General features: G+C 43.0%; 1 protein-coding gene across 3 annotated transcripts in view; it reads right to left on the bottom strand.

Moving 5' to 3' along the window:
• The window catches only part of plekha5 (pleckstrin homology domain containing, family A member 5), a 164,259-nt gene that overhangs the window by 129,645 nt on the left and 12,114 nt on the right, over positions 1–22,500 (bottom strand). Inside the window, exon 4 of one of the 3 annotated variants that reach the window (XM_071539808.1) lies at positions 17,943–18,026. The exons of the other annotated variants lie outside the window; for them this stretch is intronic. Coding sequence (XP_071395909.1) covers positions 18,008–18,026 — 19 coding nt within the window. The 3' untranslated portion in view covers positions 17,943–18,007. Of the gene's footprint in view, positions 1–17,942; positions 18,027–22,500 lie in introns of those variants that run through there. 3 annotated transcript variants of the gene reach the window in all.

Below are 22,500 nucleotides of genomic sequence, written 5' to 3'. Positions count from 1 at the left end.
ATGGCTGAAAGAAAGCGCCACCTACAGAAACTCAAACTGCATCAACAGAAAATCCAAGGAAAAAGACGTCACAGTCCCGCCCACACTGTTTGATTGACAGGTGATCTCTGGGAAGTGCAGTGCAGAAACACTGCAGCAATGAGCCATTTTTCATCAAAGATGTCGCCAAACTAAAAAGTAACGAGGAACTCACGGATTACCACTTTAACGGTAGGAGAACACATCAATTTTTGCAATTTGACAGTTCATTTTCAAAATGATATTGCCCATTTTGTGAAAAGACACTATATAACCATACTTTCATCATTCCATATCTCTAAAATATAGGGGATCCGTTCAGTGAAAGTGTTGTCCGTTGGTCACCCAAGGACCTGTAATTTGTTTTACTACTGTGCTATCAATCACCTTCTAAGAGTAGGTGTCACTTTTTTGCCAAACGGTCGATATCTCATTTTGAAATGAAACTCTTCAATTGCACCCAAAAGTGTCACAGAGTGCTGTGAGTTTGAAGGAAATAAGATTACAGTCTACTGTACCAACTCTTTTGTAAAAACAGCTTAACAATTATAAATTATTTCACCAGTGAAAACAAATTATGAAAGCTTAATTCATCCTTTGAATACATTTTGCCAGAATAACCAATGACTGAATACCAGACTTAGTTGATAGTGACTTGTTATGACTCTCGCTTTTCTGATATATTACCCGTGGCTCCTGCTAGCAATTTATATACTAGAGAAATTCTCCAGTTATGCTATCCTATTTTAGCCTTGCATCAGCTCAATATCCACTTTGAAAGGCACCATTAAAACATCCCTAAAGGTGACTGCAGTGTGTATTCACCTACCACACACAAGTGTGTGGTAGGTGAACAGTTCACAGAAAACAGGCCTAACTAGAGATAACAGGCAATAACTAGGCATCATTTATCACAGAATAATTACACTGGCCATTAATTTATCTGGCCAGATGTCTCTCCACTCCCACTGCAGTCTATTCAAGAGCCCATTTATTCTGTGGGTTTAGTATGTGTGTGTGTGTGAGTGTGTGTATGCGCATGGTAATCAGTTCCCTGCGGCTAGTGTCCGTCAGGTGACTCCTCTAGTCTTACAAACAGCCCTAAATATAGTTATGCTCCATTTCTCCCTGAGAGAGAGCGAGAGCGAGAAACTGAACGAGGGAGAGAGAGTGAGAGAGAGAGAGAGAGAGACAGAGAAACAAAAAGAGATTAATTAATTAGATCATCTCTGCTCTCTGATGGTCTGTGTTTACTCCTCTCTCCGGACAACAACAGCACAGAGGCAGGGCAGCGGTGGCAGCTCTCTCTGGGAGAGGTGGGAAAGGAAATATCTGGAATTTATTCAACCATCTAACATCCGCGTATGTTCACATTTGTTCTTGAGGGTTTTTTGTTTTTTTTTATTGTAAATGGATGGCATTTTAGTGCATTTTTGTCCCGTCATAATTCAGAATCTTTTAGTCTTTTAGGCATATGATTCTGCGAGTTGCATGTGTGTATGTTTTGTTTTACATGCTTTTAATGTTTGCTTGTATGTTGTTTGAAACTTTGTATTGCTGCTATCTTGGCCAGGGCTCCCTCGAAAAAGAGATCTTGTAATCTCAATGGGACTCACCTGGTTAAATAAAGGTTTAATAAAAAAGAATACAGGTCTAAACATAGCATTTAGAGCCTCGAAACAAAGCAGATTGGAGTTTTTGTTATAACAAGCACGTACTCTGTGATAAACTGCGACCAGCTTGGCTCTTGCTAAATGGCCGAATCTGCCAAATAAGTAAACAATGGAAGTTTGGACGGCAGTAAAATTTTGCCACCATGATCAGTGCTTGCTATAATTACCTTCTTGTCTTCGTAATGTGAACCTCGATTTGCCATTCATAATCTCTTGCGTGGAACGTAATTGTTTAGAGGACGTTTGGCCTGGCAGTAACGAAGAGAAGGGAAAAGTGGGAAATGCAATTAACAAACTGAAATTACGTGACTCAGGACTTGAACCCAAGTCTCCAGCATCACAACCCTTAGCTTTACCAACTGAACACACTGCACTGCAGGTTGTGTGGCCATAGGTTCTCTATTGGTTCTGCGCATAAACCATAGAAACATCGCTATGGCACACACACACACACACACACACACACACACACACACACACACACACACACACACACACACACACACACACACACACACACACACACACACACACACACACACACACACACACACACACACACACGTATGCATGCGAAACGCCCACCAGAGAGTAATTAACCAGTAACAGGTAAACAAGGTCACAAGCCACGTGTATGCCACCTACCCACCCACCCCCACACACACACACACACACACACACACACACACACACACACACGCACAAAGGAAAAGAGGGAAATGAATGACCTTGTTGTGCTGCTGATGGAATCAGGGAGGCAATATTTCACTCCTAAACAAAAGCTGCTCAAACCATATTTGGGCATCCTCCAGCAAGGCACACACACACAAACGCACACACACACACACACACACACACACACCGCTGCACAAGGCAGTCCTAGCCTGGAGTACAGTGTCTTTCCCTCTTTCCCCATAAACTGATCTCGGTATTGAAAACAGATTAGGCTCGTCCTTGTCTTTGTCCTCGTCCCTGCGTGTCATCTGCAGCCGCGAGACACAGCGACCAATGATAAGAGAGGAAGACGTGTTTCCTGCTCTCCTCTTCTGTGTGTCATCGCACTGACCTCAAAACCCAAGGAAACAACTGCCCAATTCCATGCAGAAAGACATGAACAATTAAAAGATCGTAGCGAAGACTTGGTTGTGTCTTGTATGTCACACTTGAGAAAAGTTTGGACACTGCAACTCCCGACTTGCAGAGATAGAAATATTACTAGCTTTTAGTCCAGTGTAAATGCTAATCTCGGTCTTTGCTGGAAATATATGAACAGCAGGCAGCTAATGGACAATTTTTGGAAATGGCGGGCTGCTGTTAGATCTGCTGGGCGCCAAATCTGTAGTTTCCTCCACTGTACTTCAACCTTAAGAGTAGTAGAAAGACTTCTTCTAGACTTTTTTCACAAGACATGTTGTGTTTTGAGTAAGACGGGCGTGACTCTCACTTTTTCTCGACTGGTCAGAGCAACTGGTCTGTTGCTCTGTCCACCTACATGTTGTAGGAAATGTAGGAAATCACTGACTGTAAGAGTATCCCGGGTGGATTTTTCTTAGCAGTAGTGGTTGGTGGTATTTTTTGGTTTTGCTTCGACATCTGTCCCTGTTTTTGTTCTGGTGCAATTTGAAATGCACTGGAGCCTATTTGTTTGTGAAGGAAATTGGGTTGAATTATATATATATATTTTTGTATTTTTTCTCTTCTTTCTTTCCCTCTCATTTTCTGTAGCAGTAGTGGCAGTTTTCTTGTCCCGCCCACAAATGCTTGAATGAATCTGAGGGAACGGCTGTTGCTTTACTACATTACTAAGTCGTCCAAAGTGAAGAAAACGCTCAGTGTTCCTGCTGTAAATCCTGGAGGTGTACGTCAACTCCTGGCTTTCTGCATACTTCAGAGAAGATGTTTGGCAGAGAAAAGCTTGATCCAAGCCAAGATGCTCTTTATGTACTGTAAACAGTCAACCAAGAATACATACACACACCCCTCTCTCTCTTCTGTAGCGCACACATGAAATCACACACAGTTGCATGCACACATACACACACAAAATCATCTAAGATACACACACACGTGCACACACACATAATTGTGGCAGTGTGTGGTGCCAATACACACTAGGCCTGGGTAGATTAAGGCACAGAGACTCGTCATGAGCAGAGCACATGCTTCACAGAGAGACTAGAGCCAGGTTTCTCTGTGTGTGTGTGTGTTATTCAGAGGCTCTCCAAACTGAAGCCTGTGTAAGCTGCTATGGCTGCTACTTACCAGAAACACCTGGCAGCATCTCCTCTCTCCTCTCTTATGTTTTCCTCTCCTCTTCTAAGCCTTCTCCTCTCCTCTAAGAAATACTCTTCTCCTCCTCCATCTCCTGTCCTCTCCTCTTCTCTCAGATCTCTCAGTTCTCTCCTCTCCAAAAATGCCTCCTTTCCTTTCCTCTCCTCTCAAAGCGACTCTGCTCCTCTTCCAGAATGCCTCTTTTCCTCTCCTCTCCTCCCCCCTCATCCTCTCTTTTTCTCTCCTCTTCCAATCCTTCTCCTTTGCTCTCCTCTCGGAAGCACTCTTCTTTAGGACTGCAACTAACGATTATTTTCATTGTCGATTAATCTGTCGATTATTTTCTCGATTAATCGATTAGTTGTTTGGTCTATAAAATGTCAGAAAATGGTGAAAAATGTCGATCAGTGTTTCCCAAAGCCCAAGATGACGTCCTCAAATGTCTTGTTTTGTCCACAACCCAAAGATATTCCGAATTTTGACTTATTTTTCTTAAAAAATTACTCAAACGGATTAATCGATTATCAAAATAGTTGGCGATTAATTTAATAGTTGACAACTAATCGATTAATCGATCAATCGTTGCAGCTCTACTCTTCTTCTTCTTCTCTCCCAAACCTTCTCCTCCTCTTCTCCTGACGGCTCATTTTATTTCCTCTCAAAGCGACTCTTCTCTTCCAGAACGCCTCCTTTCCTCTCCTCTCCTCCCCCCTCATCCTCTCTTTTTCTCTCCTCTTCCAATCCTTCTCCTCTGCTCTCCTCTCGGAAGCACTCTTCTTCTCTCCCAAACCTTCTCCTCCTCTTCTCCTGTCGGCTCATTTTATTTCCTCTCAGAGCGACTCTTCTCGCCTCCTTCCCTGTCCTCTTCCTTTCAGAACTGCTCCTCCTCTTCTTCAAGACCTTCTCGTCTCCTTTTCCAGGCCTTCTCCTCCCCTCTCCTCTCAGAAATCCTGCTCTTCCAAAAGGCCTCCTCTCCTCTCCTTTAAGAGCAGCTCTTTTCTTCTAAACCTTCCCCTCTCCTCTCCAAACTACTCCACTGTTGTGTCACTGCCCACTCGCAGATTTACCATCTTATGTAAAGTCATTAGTTCAGGTGGTTTGTTTCTACAGTGTGCATAATATTTGGATTTTTCTCTCTTCTCTCTGCCTCTCTAAATCTTCTCCGCTCTCCTCCTCTCTACCCTCCTGCACTCGCCTCTCTATTTAATACTCTTCTACTCCTCTCTTCTCTTCTCCATTCCACTGTGTCGCTGCCTACTCACAGATTTACCCTCTTATGTAAAGTCATTAGCAGAAGGGGGGTTCCTTTATGAAGTATGTTCACAATATTTAGACACCCACACATCTGTCCAGCCCGAGCACAATTTGTGATACTAGCTATCGAACACAAAGGGATAGAGGAGGAGGAGGTGGAGGGAGAGATGTGCGTTGAGACAGATGACAATGGGGAGACAGGGGATTCGAGTGAAAGAGAGATGAGGAGCGAGAGATAGAGAAAGAGGAGTGGTGAGAGGGTGTTGACACTAAGCTGACAGAGGAGAACATTATCAGCCTGTTACAGAGGCGTATTTCTGCCAAGGAGCTGGCGAGCGCCTTCCTCTCCCTCTTTAACTCCTTTTCGCCTCCTCCTATTGTTCCTCCCCTTCTGATTATAGATGCTCTCTGCCCCCTTGCCTTTATTACCTTTTCTCATGTAACCCTTCTCTTCTTCTGCCCATCTCCCTCTCTCATCCTGCAGCCTTTGGTAATCACACCAAAGAATGTTTGGAACAATTTATTCGAACTCTGGAGCATTTACTCCTTTAGTTTAATTTGTTTTGGTAGGTGAGAACAATGCCATTTGAACTCAGACGGCATCGAATAACGGCACTGAGACGCCTGAAAATGCAAGAGAGAACTGCAGTGCGGTTTGTTAAGAGAGAGAACTTAGTCTAGAGGAAACGACTCCAAAACACAAGGTTTTATGGGTATAAGGAGACGGATGTTGACATCTGATAGCCAGAGGTTGCTCTTGGAAAGCTTTGGAAAGCCTAGCATAACAAAATGACCGCAGTCTCAACTTGATGCTCATACTCAGCTATTTCTTCATGTGTTCTTAACTGGTGTGAACACCGGAGAAGGTAAATTACAGCAAAGAGCGCAGACAAGTCCATCATGCTTAGCTAAAATTACAGCGGCTGGAACTGGATTAGTTTTGACTCCCCCGCTCCCCGGCTGCCAATATCTCTAACCTGGCGGGATGACAGGTAACCAAACCTCTATCCAGTAATCCAGCTACTTGTGAGTCCATGTGACTTTGGTTTACAAGCCCTGGTTTGCTCATTATTGGGCAGCGTGAACCTAAACGAACCAAATACAAAAAAAACCCCAACAACAAAGTAAACTTTTCCACTCTGGTTCAGACCAAAGAGAACAAACTGTACTGTAGATGTGATCCCATCCTTAAAGCTGACTTTTAAAAGATGCATTGATACCACTTTTTTCAGTAATAGACAGTATCGGTAATAGACTTTGAAGTATTAATTTGTGACATTTTCATATAAAAAAATATGCACTTTGCCAGCATCTGTCACCGATTGATATAAGTTAATAGTGATTCAAAACAACCGGTGTCTGGTAGGTCTTTCCCAGGAAAAATCCTGTGATGTGTTCTACATTTCCGGCATCAGCAGCAGCAATTTGTTTGGAATAAATAGAACTAGAAGCACTAGTTGATCCATTACTTTTACTGCATAACACAGACTCTGACCATTGCACCCACTCAGTCTCTCTCTCACTCTCTCTCTCTTTCTCTCTCTCTCACACACACACAGAGAGAGCTGTCAGTCACCCTAATGAACTAGCATATCTCAGACCAAATGGGTGAGCCTGTGGTTGTCGTGACATCATTAAGATGAGAGGAGAGGGCAGGAAAGGAGAGAATAAAGAGCGGAGACCAGTGCACAGACAGACAGACTCAGCGGCATGTTTACTCTCTCCCAGTTATTCCCACCAGCATTATCTCAAAGCCTGTAACTTTGCATCTAAAGGAGCCTGTTACAGGCTGACAGCAACGCAAGCCGGGGGATGATGATAGAAATATATTGACAGCGGGCTGGGCAGATAGCAAGTTGCCCTGAGTTTCTGTCAGTGTTTTAACTAAGGCTAGCTAAGCTGTTCTAATAGACCCACTAGAGAGTCGATCAAAGCCGCGCAGAACGTGTCAGTGTTTCTGCGAGATGACATACAGCGCAGCCCACGCTTGACAGAAAATCTGAATGCAGCGGCGAAGGCCTATGTTGACACACACACACACACACACACGCAAACATTTGAGGATGAGCAGAAACATCCACACACACGTGAAGGTATGCACCCACACATGCATACATACACACATACATCCTGGCATCAACTCAAGATTAGCGGGACTACATCATTGTCAACAGGATTTATCTGTTTTTACATAAGGTCTTACACTGACTCTGTGTGTGTGTGTGTGTGTGTGATATTTCTACTCCCTTTTTTCTATCAATCTAAAGATAGATCTTTGTTGAACTGCATGATTCCAGTCTCTGGTGATTGGGTTCATTTTTTTTTTCTTGAATCTCATCTACAGTGGAAGGCCTGTGGTATTTCAAGAACCATGAAAAATGCATGAATATTGATTCGGTTCAAATCCTACTGTCCTCTAAGGGGAAATTTGGTTTGCAGACAAGGTTTGAGATAAAAACACATAACAAAACGCCACCTCATCATATCGCCATACACAACTAGAATAAAATATCTGAATCAACACATTTTAAAATGAAAAATTTAGTTTATGTAACAAATGTTGATACAATTGGCCCATATCAAAGCATTCCTTTGTTCATTTCTTTGTGGAATGAAGGTTTTTCTTCTCCCTAAATGATCAACAGTAGCCTGTGGATAAGTGGAATCAGGTGTTCTGTTCTGTCCCCAGTTCATGTGATATTACTGATTAGCTACCAGTGAATAAAAGACAGGGATTGGGACCACAAAGATCCTCTCTTTGACAGCGCTGGTTTCTTTTTCCTCCATATTTCTGATGTAAAGGACGCAGCATTGCAGGCTCTGTTTTGAAACGCATCACCGGCTATTTTGACTTCCACATACTTCATTTTGACATGAAGTATGTGGATTTCTGCAGAAAGCTCAGTCTAACCCCACACTGTTTCAGGTGTAGTGGCTTTATTTTCTACCCATTTCACATTCTTGAGATACCTCATCAAAGAGCCCCTTGTTTGCAGTCCAGTTTGTACCGGACCCCTGTGTCTTCCAGTGCCGAGAGGTTATCTTGGTTTTAGCGCTCAGAGCACCGAGCGATTGAGCTTCTAAATGCTTTATCTTTCAGCAAAAGAGCATCACGCTTCAAACAGGTTTTCAACAGTCTCATAGCAACAGCTGTAGCCACGGCCAGCTTTTTCCCACAACTAGCTGTTTAGCACTGCTGGATAAAAGAATAAGGTGGCTGTTCATGTAACATTCATGCTCTGTTTTAAATTGAATTGTAAACCGGTCGCTGGTCACGCCACGCTCTTCACATTCAGCATTCACCTCAGCAGCAACAAACTGCTCTAATGAGTGAGCTGAAGAACGCACTGTTGAAATATTTAAGCTCTGCGATCAGATGATTTCCATACACGTGCCTGCAAAACATATAGACACACACACACACAGACACACACATACGTCACATGCATGTATGCATGAACATGCATGCAGCAGGTCATTATTCAGTCAAGCTCATCTGATGTAATTAGATGCAATTAATTCTTTGCTATCTACAACAACCGATGAAGCGCACACACACACACACACACACACACACAGTGTCTTGTGATGCGTGTCCCAGCTGGAGAAGAGGTGAGGTCATTCAGAGAAGCTACAGTCGTCACTGCACAGAAAACAGCCCTGGTAATTCCACACTCTCTTTGTGTGTGTGTGTGTGTGTGTGTGTGTGTGTGTGAGTGTGTGTGTGAGTGTGAGTGTGTATACCTATAAAGCCATTCAGAGCATCAGAAGAGCTTCATTAGAGCGCCGTGCTGTGACACGGAGCGCAGACAGCGAGAGAGCTCCATGCTACAGTAGATTGATATCCATCATGTTTCTTCCTCTAATATCCACTACTGCATGTGTAAGACATACTAATCCATTCATAATCTGTGATAGAGCATTTCAAATCCTGTCATATCTCATCTTTCGACAGATTAACTGCTTTCAGCCACACACAGGCTGATTTACAATGGAGAGTGGGGTGGAGAAAAAAGTCCTCTCCTCCCTCCTGCCTCTGGGACAGGAGGATTTCTGTCACCTTGTATAGTTTTTAACAAGGACAGATACAACCTCAATGACATATTTCAAGGACTTGCATGTTGTGTGGCATCAAATTTTTTGCTTATTTTAGCTTGTTTCCAATACCTGTCCTTGGAGCGGACTGGTGCACATACACATGGGGGGTTGGAGTTCTTGCTCAGGGCAAATTTGGCAGTTTTGGGCACTGGCAGTACCGAATCAAACCAGCAACCCTCTGACTACTACAGCATTTCTAATCAACCAGTTCCCACCTTACATCAGAGGTTGGTCACCTTAAATAAGAATTTTCTTGCCTGATTCAAACGTGTTAAATGTAGCGTCAACCTGTCGCAGAATAATTTCTCTGCTTGTTGCTCCGTTCACACCGCAGGCCTTCAAGCTCAATTCCATATTGCTGCTCATACCTGATTTTTTTGGATGACTCTTCATATCTGTTCGCATGCACAGATTAACAATAACAAAAGATGTCACATCCATTTTTGTACCCACGTTTCTGCTGCTCATATGTGCCTCTGTGTTTTCTTTGAATTGAGGCGTCTCCCCAAATACCAATCAAGTTCAGATTTGAAAAAAAAATGCGACTCCATGCAGCTTTTTGTCGTTCACACCGATTATAAAACATCAGATCTGTGTCACATGTACCCAAGTCAAACCTGACCAACACTACTTTCCCTGGCCAAAGACGGATCATTACAATCCCTCCTAACTACTGCACAGGGAGGAGGAAAAAGGGAAAGAGAGGGGCAGAAAGATGGAAGGTGGGAACGAGGGTGACAGAGGCATAAATTAACAGAGAGAGGCAGAGAGAGAGAGATGGAGTGTAACAGAAAAACATAGAGCAAGGGAGAAAAGACTTGTGGAGTGTTATAGAGATAGAGAGAGAGAGAGAGAGAGAGAGAGAGAGAGAGAGAGAGAGAGAGAGGAAGACAGACAGGCAGAGAGATGGAGACCTAATAAGATAACCCTTAACAGGAAATGGCATGTCTCATTATAGTATCTGTAGCCCAGCATTGTGAGTGTGAATGTGTGTGTGTGTGTGTCACCAACAGCAACTGACAGTCCGATACCCATCATTAGCTTTGACAATCAGTCCAGCTACAGCACCTCCGGCAGATCCAGGGTCACCTCTGACATCCACTGAACATGTGCTAATATTCATGTCCATCATCAATTTATGCATTCCCATGAGCACCGTGGCATTCCGGCCAGTGTGATCTATGCAGATGGCACAACAATGGCAAACTGAATCCATCGGGCAGTCGGCCCTGAGGCGTAAGGCTCAGAGACCAGAGGGTAAGGAGCCGAAATGGATCATGGGAGGGATCAAGGTGACGGACATGCAGACATGCTGGATCTGCAGTATGGTTCCTACAAGCGGCAGCACGGAAGACGACTTTATTTACGGAGACTCAGAATAAGGGCTGAAAGATATTGACAAAAAAATCTAATTGCAATTATATGACAGAATAGAAGTTTTTCTTGTCATACATTTTTTTAGAACTTTAAAATTGTTTAAAGTGATTTTATTAAAGAAAAACAAATAGATGGCAGGATTTACTGAGTTTGAGTATGATGAAAGGTTTTCACCAAAAGCAATTAATTGCAGCTTCTGTGATTTGGATATTTACAGAAGAAGGTGTTTAGGAGCAAAATCTATGTCTACAATTTCACAAGTGAACAGACGCACATCATACTGCATATTGCCAGACTAAGTTGAAAAAAAAAACAACTAAAGCAAAGCAGTGGGGGGTTTCCTTCATGGGATCCATTAAAAATCTGAAACACCTTCAAGCATGTAATATCACTGAGAAAGATGCAATTTTTCAAAGATCTCTCTACTGTAAACTAATAAAGCAGAAATGTCGTAAAAATAATGTTCTTAGAGCAAAATATTACGTGGGCTACTGTAGCAACACTCTCTCTGTTCTGCAGTCCATGGGGAAATACATCTGCCATTCAGCGCGCCAACCAGGTGAAAAACAAATGTTGGTAAGCAGTACACTCATTAGCATCCCTAAATTGGATAAACACTGCATTAATAAGCACAAAACTGCCTTGCTGTAACTATGATGCTGTTTATGTGACAGGGAGATGGAGAAAACTAGATGCCTAAAATGCCTAAAAGCAAAATAATCAGAAGATAATTTTTATGGTGAGTCGGCAAGGGCAAGTCCATTTATTCATGTTGTCAAAGGCCAGTATGCTCAAACCTTTATGGTGCATTGAAGTACTACAGTAGCTGTCTTGTATGGAGCCTTTTATTCCACTAAAAATCAGAATAGTAACCCAATCAGAATAAAAATGCCTCATGTAACCACCTCAGCCAGAATAAACTGCCCCAATCCAAATTCAGAGGGGCGGTATAACCTTTTCATCATCAGTTTGATGGATAAAATTTAATCATGTAAACACTCATTCCGTTCACTTTCTTTAGTTGGAATATCTATACTCATCAATTACTTTTTTCCAGGAGAATCTGAATCACTGCGGGTGCAAAACAAAAAGTTTGTTGCTGACACTTTTGGAGTCGTATGTCCTTATAAAACTGTTTCATCAGAAAAAACAGCAGCAAAGAAATAATGATGCCAAGCGCACGGTGCAGGACCATCTTTTAAAAACGTAAGCTGTATGTTAGACTGCTGGATTCTGTATTTTGTGCATGTCAGAAACTTTTATTCTGATTACATACGTTGGAGCATGTAAACGCTCATGTAAACACTTGCGGGGGAATCCAATTAGTGTTCTAGTAGAATCTAGGATGAATCTGGATCCTGAATCTGGATCCTACACGACAGTCACGGTTGGCGTGGCTAAGCCATTGGACATTTCTGTGCCCTTCCTCCAAGAGTCCAGCTGTGTGTTTTTTGTCCACAGAAAACCGACACTCCATCGGCCAAAATAGGGGCGGCACACACTGCGTATACCCAACAACGCTGGGTCAAACATGACTCAGAGCCTTTACCGCATGTCACACGCTCCCTCTCCCTCTCCCATCATTCCCGTCACTCGAGGCTCTGTACTGTCTGTCCAATAAAGCAGAAATGGCATTAACATAATCTGTAAATGGGCTCGGGTGGGGGTATTTCTGTTCTTGCCCACTTCCACGCAGCCCAACCCCTATCTGCTCAGCCCAGAGGGAGAGGAGAGGCCCGGCACCGCACCTCTAAATTCATCCGATTTATGGCTTTAGTCTACGGCAGGGGAACACTCTGCATCAGGGAACACAATGCTCCATAAGACTGGCTCGAGATGATCCACTTAGGGTGTGTGTATAGGGACAGCTTTGGTGTGTGTGTGTGTGTGTGTTTGTGTGTACACGCCCACTTCGAGAGACAGGAATCACACTGGAAGCCAAATAAAACAACTTTTTCTCTATTTTTTCGCTTGAATTCCAAAGGGCCGCGACACCGAACGCGCCCGGAAACTGACCGCTACAGCTGCTGAATTTCAGAGCTGAGCATTTCTAAAGAGATGCACAAAAACAGCCAACGATTGTATTTTCACAGGCGCGTTCATGCAGCCATCTCCCGCTTTCAAATTCAGAATCATAAACCAAGCTTAAGCCTCCTATTGATTCCGATGGAGCGGGTTCACCTCGAAAATCCTTTTCATGTTATCCGTTTGTTTGTTTTACACGCACGCACATATGCTCATGCACACACACACACACACACACACACACTGAGGAGGGGATTGGTGGGCTCGAGCCCGGCCATCCAAAACCAGATTGAGAACATTAGCGTACTGAAAAAGCCCCGGCAGCTGCCAACATGGATTGAGAGAATTTCATAAGCTTGGCACAGCGCATCCCAGATCCCCATGATCATTGTAATCCTGGGCAGCCTCGGTAGTAGATTACCTATTCATCCTCCCTTCAGCCTGGTGGGAGATGAGCTTGATGGCCGTGGATGGAGAGAAGGGAGAGAGAGAAAGAGAGAGCAGAGAGAGAGAGAGGGAGAGAGAGCGTGTCATCTCCAAGGTGGAGGGCTGTGCTGTGGATTAGCCTGTTCGCCTGGTGCTCCAGGACTTTGGTTGTAAAACTCCCCAGCAGAATATATATTGACCCGCCTCTTGCTCTGGAGGCCTGAGCTGTGAGCCTGGGCCCCCGTGATTAGTTGTGACCAACCAAGCCTCACTGCTCCTGGGCATAAACTCTGTCTTATCCCCCCTGACACCAGCAGAGCGCCAGAGGCACTGGCACCCAGTGTTTTATTCCTTTACTTAATTCCTTCCATCTATCTGAGTGGGTAAACTGGCGAGAGAGAGAGAGAGAGAGCAGATGGCAGAGGAAGCAGAGCTATAGCCAACGCAGCATAAAAGTCCACCTTTTTTTTTTCTCAAGCCAGCGGGCATTAATCACACTTTGCCTCGCACCCACTTGTACTGCTACCAATCAGCCACACTGTGAGAGCATACCAGTGCACTGTAACACACTGCAGGGTGCTGGGAGAGGACAGAGCACAGAGCCAGATGGGAAATTTAGGGAATTAGTGGAAGTGTAAAGAAAGTTTGGAAGAGTTTGCGCACAAGTATGTATGCGTTTGCGTGTGTGTGTGTGTGTGTGTGTGTGTGTGCTTAGGAGAGGGGAGGGGAAGCGTTTCACACTCTTGTTGGCGGGCCAATTTCATGAACTTTGTTTGCATCAGCTGTTAATTGGCACTAGAATACACACCCACACCAAGTTTTTTTTATCCTGTGTGTGCGTACATGTGTTGTAAAGGCGCTGAGGTCACAGGTATGGACAAACACACACCACACACTCACACACACACACAAGGCCTGGTGCTTGCTCCTCTCTCTCCCTCCATCAGCTCTTGCTAAATCCCAGCAGTAAAACAACCATGACATTTCATTGCCAGTTGGTTGAATCAATAGGTTTTCTTCCCCATCAGGGCATTATTAGTATGGACACAAGCTCTATAGCTGTCATACTGGCTTGTTTGGACAGTCAGGCTCGATGACACGCGGCTGTGACATCATCAGTAATGAGAGTGTGAGGACCAGTGAAATGATAAGGTGTACAATCGTCACCCACACACACCCATATTATAATCCAGATGTCCCCTGTTGTTGCTACTGCAAGTAGGACGACGGCCTAGCTGTAGAGTGTGTGTGTGTGTGTGTGTGTGTGTGTGTGTGCACGTGTGTGTGTCTCTGGACTGTTAAACTGAGCAGTGCTTGATCAGCAGAAATATCTTTACCTACCTACCTACTTACACGGTATCTGCAGGTTTCAGAAAGCCAAATTTCATGCTTTTTAAGATCTTTTTTAATGCTACCTGGAATTGAACTTTGAGTTAATTTAATTTAACTAAAATAAAGAAACAAAGCAGAAAAAAACAGCCTATTTCTGAATACAGTAGCTAAGGACAATTCTGAAACGGCAAGTATAAAAAAAAGGATTATTTTTTTAAGGGCCATTTGGACATAATTGTGTTTAGTGAAGCAGAGACAATGGGGAAACAACATGTTTTACATATTCTACAACTAACCCTGTTCTGTGTTCTGTATTAGAGTGGACATGCAGCGCAAAGAAACCTGCAATTTACTGATGAAAATTTTTTAAATATTTTTTAAGACCTTAGATTTAGATAATTTACGACTTTTTCAGATGTTTTAAGGAGTAATGAATGCTAACCCTGTACCTACCTACCTCATATTTTTCTGTCGTTCCCTCTGTATCTCTGGTCGCCCATCTACCTGCCTTAGGCCTCTAACTTCTTCTGAGTTTCAAAACTGCGCATTCAATTCTGTAGTTTCCCTGCTACCACTGACTCAAGATCCACTTAAAACGGTTCGATTCCCATCCTGATTCAATTCATCAACCGTGATGTTAAGTCTGAAAGCGGCAAGTCGAATCCAAATGCCACGCCAGGAAAGCAGCGTCTTCCACAAAGCGGCCAGCGCATTTTGTCGGAACTGGTTTCGGGAGTTTGTAAAAATGATTATCCTTTCATGAAGCGGTTAATTCGCGATCTGCACGAGCCTCCGCACTCCATGCTTTCCCCTGGATGGCAGAAGGAGGCTGCGCTGTGCGTCTACAAACAATTTTTCCTCCGACGCCGGCTTCCCCGTAACAGCTTTCTGGTAAACGTGTCAGCCCCACTCTGCTCGTCTGCCTGTCTGCCTGCTCATAGGAGCTGACAAGCCCCAAGACTCATTCCCTCACTAACATGCTGCTTCCGCGACACACTGCTGGAGAGAAACCGCCTGAATCCGCCCCAGCCTTCATGAGCTGTGTCAGCGCGCAGTTCAGCAAAAATTACACAAATCGTGTATTGAGGTTCGGTTTTGTTTTGAAGTTCTCTCTAATTTATTTCAAACTGGAGCGCAAAGTTATTTTTAGCTTGTAAAGGAAAGAAAGAAGAAGACCAGGTGCTTTTACACATAGCTGTGTTAATATGACATGACGTGCATATGAAAAACAGTTCCTATCAGGTTGTAATTGCACATTATGCAATGTTGTGAAACAGTGTTGTGATTTTATACAATGGGCGATTTCAGCCCAGCAATGATCAGATGCATTCAAATCCAACCACGCTGTAAATTCCCCAATTGGTTGCTATGCCAACGCTTCTGGTAACCAGGGAGCTCGTTAGCGATCTGTTTGCTGCTTCCTCTTGGTTTTTTATTCTCATGTATGAGATGTTTTATGCCGCTATGGAGAAAACCTTTCAGACAATACACATGATAACATTGGTAATTGCTGCATGAAAGCCAATAATACCATTGAGGACATTCTTTATTATTATTATTCTTTATCAGTGTTGGGCGGTAACACATTACTCAGTAATGCGTTACAGTAATGTAATTACTTTTTTCAGTAACGAGTCGTGTAAGGCATTACAATTTCAAATTCAGTAATTACATAACAGTTATTAATCCTATTAAAGCTCTGTTACTGTGTTACTTAACCTTAACCCCCCTTCAACCTTTTCTTTTTGTTTTTTTTATTTTCAAAATCCCTGTTTGGTTTTGTCATCATAGGTATCTTAAGGACATGCAGCAGGTTTACGTTGGCTATTACCTAAAAAAGCAAAACAAAAGAGTGAGACGCAGACTTTCAGCTGCTGGATTTATCAAAGCATCTAATATGCAACACAGCAATGAGAAACTCAGGGAAAAACAAGGAGCCTCTACTGCCAACGAAACAGAAAGTAATGTAATGACCAAAGTAACTAATTACGGCTCCTGTTGAGTAATTAGTAAAGTAACGTGATTACTTTTCAAATGAGTAATAAGTAAAGAGTAATTGACTACATTTTCCGAGTAACTTGCCCAATACTTCTTTATGTTGGCGTGCCTCATGCCTACTGAAGCAGCCTTTACCCATCCTTCACCCTTTGACAAGGACAGTCAATATGTTTATTCTGCCTCTGGGCTTGGAAATGCGTCGGAGTACACTGAGCAACTGTCAGAGAATTTGTTTGGAATGATAAAGTCAGAGGAAAAAGTTTGGTAACCTGCATCGGTGAGGACAAAGTGTCTGCACTCAGCCTGTCAAGGTTAAAGGCTGTAGCCAAACAGATAGTTTGTGTCAGTGTGTATGTGTGTGTGTGTGTGTGTGTGTGTGTGTGTGTTTTGACAGCGAGCACAGCCACTCTGACCTGAACTGACACACACACACACACACGCACACACACACACACACGCGACAGGGCAAAATGGATATGTTGCATTAAAAGCGGCATGAGGGAAAAAATGGAACAAATTTCGAAACACAAAACAGACTGGGGGGAGTGTGTGTGTGTGTGTGTGTGTGTTGGTTGTGTGTGTGTGTGTGTGTGTGTGTGTGTGTGTGTGTGTGTGTGTGTGTGTTGGGGCGGGGGGTGCTGTGAGGCTGCATCGGCTCAGACTGTGGCACTAGCACTTGGACGGGAAACAGATGAGTGTGTTTCCTGTGGCCCCTCTGACCTCACTTCCGGTGGATCAACAACCTCTTATCTAGGGAGGGGCTGTAAATCATTACAACACACACACACACACACACACACACCAGACATTTTATGTAGCCATACAGCTGCTGGTGTAGGACGTTTCCCATGGTAACAGTGGGCTTGTCCTTACTTAAGAAGCTCCAGTTTTGCAGGCTTAACAATAGAATTGTGGTGTTTCCAAAATGAGATATCCACTATTTAAATGACAAAATGATTGATAGTAAAAAATAAAAAAACAACAACAAAACAATGGCACATTTTAAAAGATAGTAGGTAACTAAATATAAACCATTTTGGAGTAGAACTCTTAATTTTTTAAGTAAGCCCTGGGCTAAACTTGTGCTGAATGAAAATGGGCCAAATGAGCCTTGGACCATTTTTAATGGGAGGATACCCCTTGGCTGAGAATGCCCACTGTGGGACACTTGTCCTAACACTTATTACTGGGTGCCAAAAATGTTGCATCATTCATTTTGCCTGTGTCCCAGCTTTTAGTGGAAAACACGGAGCCATAGCTGAACTTCCAGACAAACCTTCCCTCCTCCCCATGTTGTTTTCTGTCTGCGACGGTTCAAAATCCATTTTCAACAAAAACTTCTTATCAGTCAATTGAGAAAAGCTCAAAAAAACCTCCAGACTGGGGCAAAGAGCGCTAATAAAAAGAATATATATCGGAAGTTCAATCTTTCAGCTTTCCGTCTGCTTCATCTTTATCCGTTTACCCGACCCTCCATCCGTCCCCCTGGGCTTTGTTCTCCGTCTCGTCTGTTTTTGTCTTTGGTAAGATGACCTTTAGTCTGGGGCCACTCCGCTGGTATTGGACAGAGAGAGAGCTCAGACGGAGGTGGGGGAGGGGCAGATATGAACTCACACACACACACACACACACACACACACGTATGCAACACACATGCAAGCATACATCCAGGTGCACATGCACACGTCATATGTGAGTGTGGGCACAAACATGCCTGTAAAATGCACAAGTACATCACACACACACACACACACACACACACACAGAAACACTAAAATTAATGGAGGTTCCCAAGAGAGGTCATTCAAAGTCATCCCTCTCCTTTATCGCCAGGCTTTGAAGCCTGATTTAGGTTGCCACAGCTGGGACTACTAATTCCTATCTGGTGAAGGCCTATTTATTAACAGCCACCAAGACCAAATTAATCAACTCTTTCAGAGATTTCCACGTTGCTTTTTAGGAGCACCGAGGTCATGTCGTCTATCTGTCTTGATGTTTTCCTGTTGAACAAGAGGACAGATGGGCACGCGTAATTGAACCTCATTTGGTTCTCAAGTGAGAAATTCCCCATTTGAAAAACAAGCAACTCTCACAGAATGATGGACAGCACAAAATGAACCCAAATTATCACACTTTTTAAAGGAGCCTAAGTCCTTGGTGGATTATTGCTTGGTTAGAAGAAAAACAGTTGTTCACTTTGAGTCCTTACACTCTTGTATTTGTACATCATGCTGTTGGGAGACTTTGATTAAGATTTTCATTACAATATCTTTCCAAAGGTTAATATACAGGCTTATAATCTGGAGGAAGGCCAATTTAAAGTGTTACTGGGCACAGAGCGGAAACACAGCAGACAAACTGAGCTTAACCTTCCAGCACAGTGGTTCTAAAACAATATGAGAGCAGTCTCAACTTCCCCCACTCCTCCACCCACCCACCACACACACACACACACACACACACACACACCTCCCTGCTGTCTCCTTGGAGCATCCCAGGAAACCTTTAATCTGGCCCTGAATCCACACTAAACATAGGCTCAGCAGTGCTTGGCTGCAGCTAGCTGAAGTGAACAGGTGGGCAGAGAGAGAGAGAGAGAGAGAGAGAGAGAGAGAGAGAGAGAGAGAGAGAGAGAGAGAGAGAGAGAGACAGACAGACAGACAGACAGACAGACAGACAGACAGACAGAGAGAGGAGGCCTTATCACACACGATATCAACAAAGGATGAAAACCTTGGAAAACCTTGGCCTCTATTCTCTCACAGAGACATGCTAGCACTCAGAAACACACACACACACACACACACACACACACACACACACACACACACACACACATTCACAGCCTCACCAGTTCAGTAAGTGGCTGAGACAGAGAGGTCAGGAGGAGCAATGTGCAGAAAGCTTTCTTATCGCTCCCACCTGAAATTATATTGTCATGCTGCAGTAAATGGGTGAGGGAGGAGGATGATATGTGTGTGTGGGAAAGCACAGGGGATTTTAGATGATAAGGCAAAGTCAAGGAGGGGGAAAAAAGGAAGATTTGAAGACCACTTTGGACACATTTTCACTGTCCTGTACAACTGATTTCTGGGTTAGTATTTGTTAGATAAAGAGCTCTAGTTCAAAACATTGTCCATTTTGGGGAAAAAAAACCTCTATCTCTAAAATCTAGAGGATTCAGTCTGTAAAAGTTTAATTTTGTCCAGCAAGGACTTGGGTTACCTACTCTCCTTCAGAAAGTACCCTAATTTCTTCTCATTTTGTGCTATCAAAGATTAGCTGTCACTTTTTTTCAGATGTTGGATATCACTCTATGGAAGGAAACTCTACGCAAGCCACATCCTACAGTTTACAGGCAGTGTGCCTTCACTGATGAGAGTTGGGTATATGGTGCCATTTTTGAGCCTCATCTCAAAATTTTCATAACATTACATGGCATGGTAAAAAATCATATTAAAACTGCTTTGGAAAGCGATTTGAAGGGATATCAGAAAGAAACTTAGGTCCCAATTTCATCATCTCCCCTTTAATTTTTCCTTTTATTTACAGTATATTTCAACAGGCAACAGGCAGTCATATCAACATCTATTCAATGTCAAAATGTTTGCTGGGATGGTGCCATAGTGGAGACCAGACAGTCAGGTGAGGTGTCATACCCTCAGGCTGACACCCAACAGGAAATAGGAAGTATTTAACCCAATCTTTAATCCACATGTCAACAGAGAGTCAGACAGGCCACAGAAAACCGCAACATGTAACCTGAGACTGCATTCCTTTCTCAAATGACACAACAGCTCCACATGAGTACTGAAAGGACTGTACTGTTAAATTGTGAGGAGGATTAAATGAATAAATTGAAGTAAAACAGGCTTGCATTTTGAGTTAGGATGAGTTAAGAAAGCTGACAAAGCCTTTTTCCACCTGCAGGTCAAACACAGGTCAAATCTACGCGATCATACCCTAAAAAGCTTATGGCAAAAAATAATAATAATCCTTATAATCCTTAATCCTTATAATAAAATAATCCTTGGGTCCCACCACCTGATCAGGAACAAACAGTTTATTCCTTTGACATAGTAGTTGAAATTCTTTGGAAAAATATTTGACACTTGGGGGAAAACAAAAAGTTTGCTATCTTTCACTGGTCTGAGGAGTCTTGGAGTTTTGGGGGATAATCTGTTGGTTTCTATGCAACAGGCTAAGATAAAAGAAGCAAAGATAAGGTGTTTTAGGAGATTTTGAACAGTATTTAGCCCTGGGTCTTAGACAAAGAGGAATGGAACAACAGTCCCAGGCTAAAACCTCTTATTTGACAGATAAGGCCATGTCCAAACACAAAGCATCTGGAGTCAGTCAGGTACTTAAAAACCTGTGCAAGAGTGTCTGTGAGAGAGAGGCAGAGAGACAGACAGAGAGACAGAGAGAGAGAGAGAGAGAGAGAGAGAGAGAGAGAGAGAGAGAGAGAGAGAGGGAGAGAGAGAGAGAGAGAGAGACAGTGAGATAGAGAGCGACAGTGCAGTACTTTGCCTGCTGCAGTGAGAATGGGGTCTACCCTCATCTCAACACTTAACAGACCAGACAAATGGTTGTTGATCCGAAAGTGATTAGATCAAATGTGGTTTGAAGCCCTCGTTCTCTCTCTCTCTCTTTCTCTCTCTCTCCGCAGCCACGTCTGAATCTGTTTCTACATCGCTGCGCTGCAGACACGAGCTCGATTCAATCAATCCACCGGGTGGGTTTTCCTCCTAATTCAAACAGTCAAAAGTTTTGGTCGTAAAAAGTTTCTCCTAGACAATCAATAAATCATCCTTTGAGAGCAAATGCGTCATTATTAGGAAAGGAACTGTGTCTGTGTCTGAGTCTGACTGTGAGTACATGGTAATGCGTCCTCAAGAGTTTGTGTGCAAATGCACCGAAAATTGGCCGTAAAAAGGTTTGGTTTTTATAAGCACTTAAAACTGGCCTTGCAAAAGTTATGGAACAAATTGTATTGTTCAACTATGTTGACACCAGCACCATCGTAAACTGTCCAACTCTCTTCTACAAAGACAAAGCAGACCGGTCAGATTTAGCTTCAACATGGCATTATCACACTTCAACATGTAGCGATGAAACATCAACATGTCACAATGAAACTTCTACGTGTCACAATGAAACTTCAACACACTGTGAGGAAAATTCTACATGTTACAGTGAAACTTCTGTGTCACAATAAAACTCCTACGTGTCACAATGAAACTTCTGTGTCACAATGAAACTTGTACATGTCACAAAGAAACTTCTATGTGTCACAATGACACTTCTACGTGTCACAATGAAACTTCTGTCACAATTAAAATTCTACATGTTTCATTGAAACTTCTACATCTTACAATGAAACTTCTATGTGTCACAATGAAACTTCTACATGTTACAATGAAACTTCTACATGTTGCAATGAAACTTCTACCCGTCACAATGAAACTTCTGCTTGTTATTATGAAACTTCAGCATTTCATTAAGTATTTTCCTACCCATAATCCTAAAATCAGTAAGGAGCAAACAGTCAGTAAGCCTGAGACTATCCCGGCTCCTCCATGCAAACAAAGCAAGTCAAAGTTATACAATTGTAGTTAGGGCAGAAAACAAACATTTTCATCCACCAGCCGCAGTGATGAACCCTAAAATTCACCAGTTGCTTTCACTATTTCACAAAGCAACCAGATTTTTTGAACGGAATAGGAACTCTCAGTGATGAATGGTTATCTTGCTCCCTTTGCAAGAGAAATTGTTTGGAAATATGAATAATGTTTGCTGTCTTTTCAGCCATCAGAAGTTTCTCCAAAACTTAAACTTAACAGGAACTAAGAAATACAGCCTTGCTTTAGGCTTGATGGCCATGCATTTTTTAATTTATCCAGTAGGTCTTGAAAGGGTCTCATAAGCTTTTTCTCAACCCAAAGAGAAGAATGTGATCCTTCAATTGAAGTTAAAACATGAAAATCATCAAAATTGGAGTAACAAAGTTTAGTTCTACTGTATAACA

The sequence above is a fragment of the Centroberyx affinis genome, unplaced genomic scaffold (assembly GCF_046629955.1).
Source record: "Centroberyx affinis isolate AG114_WGS23_722 - 3 ecotype Tasmania unplaced genomic scaffold, CSIRO-AGI_Caff_v1 ptg003521l_1, whole genome shotgun sequence".
NCBI classification, from domain to species: domain Eukaryota; kingdom Metazoa; phylum Chordata; class Actinopteri; order Beryciformes; family Berycidae; genus Centroberyx; species Centroberyx affinis.
The sequence above is the reverse complement of the archived record's forward strand: the minus strand, read 5'-3'. Positions and strand labels throughout refer to the sequence as shown.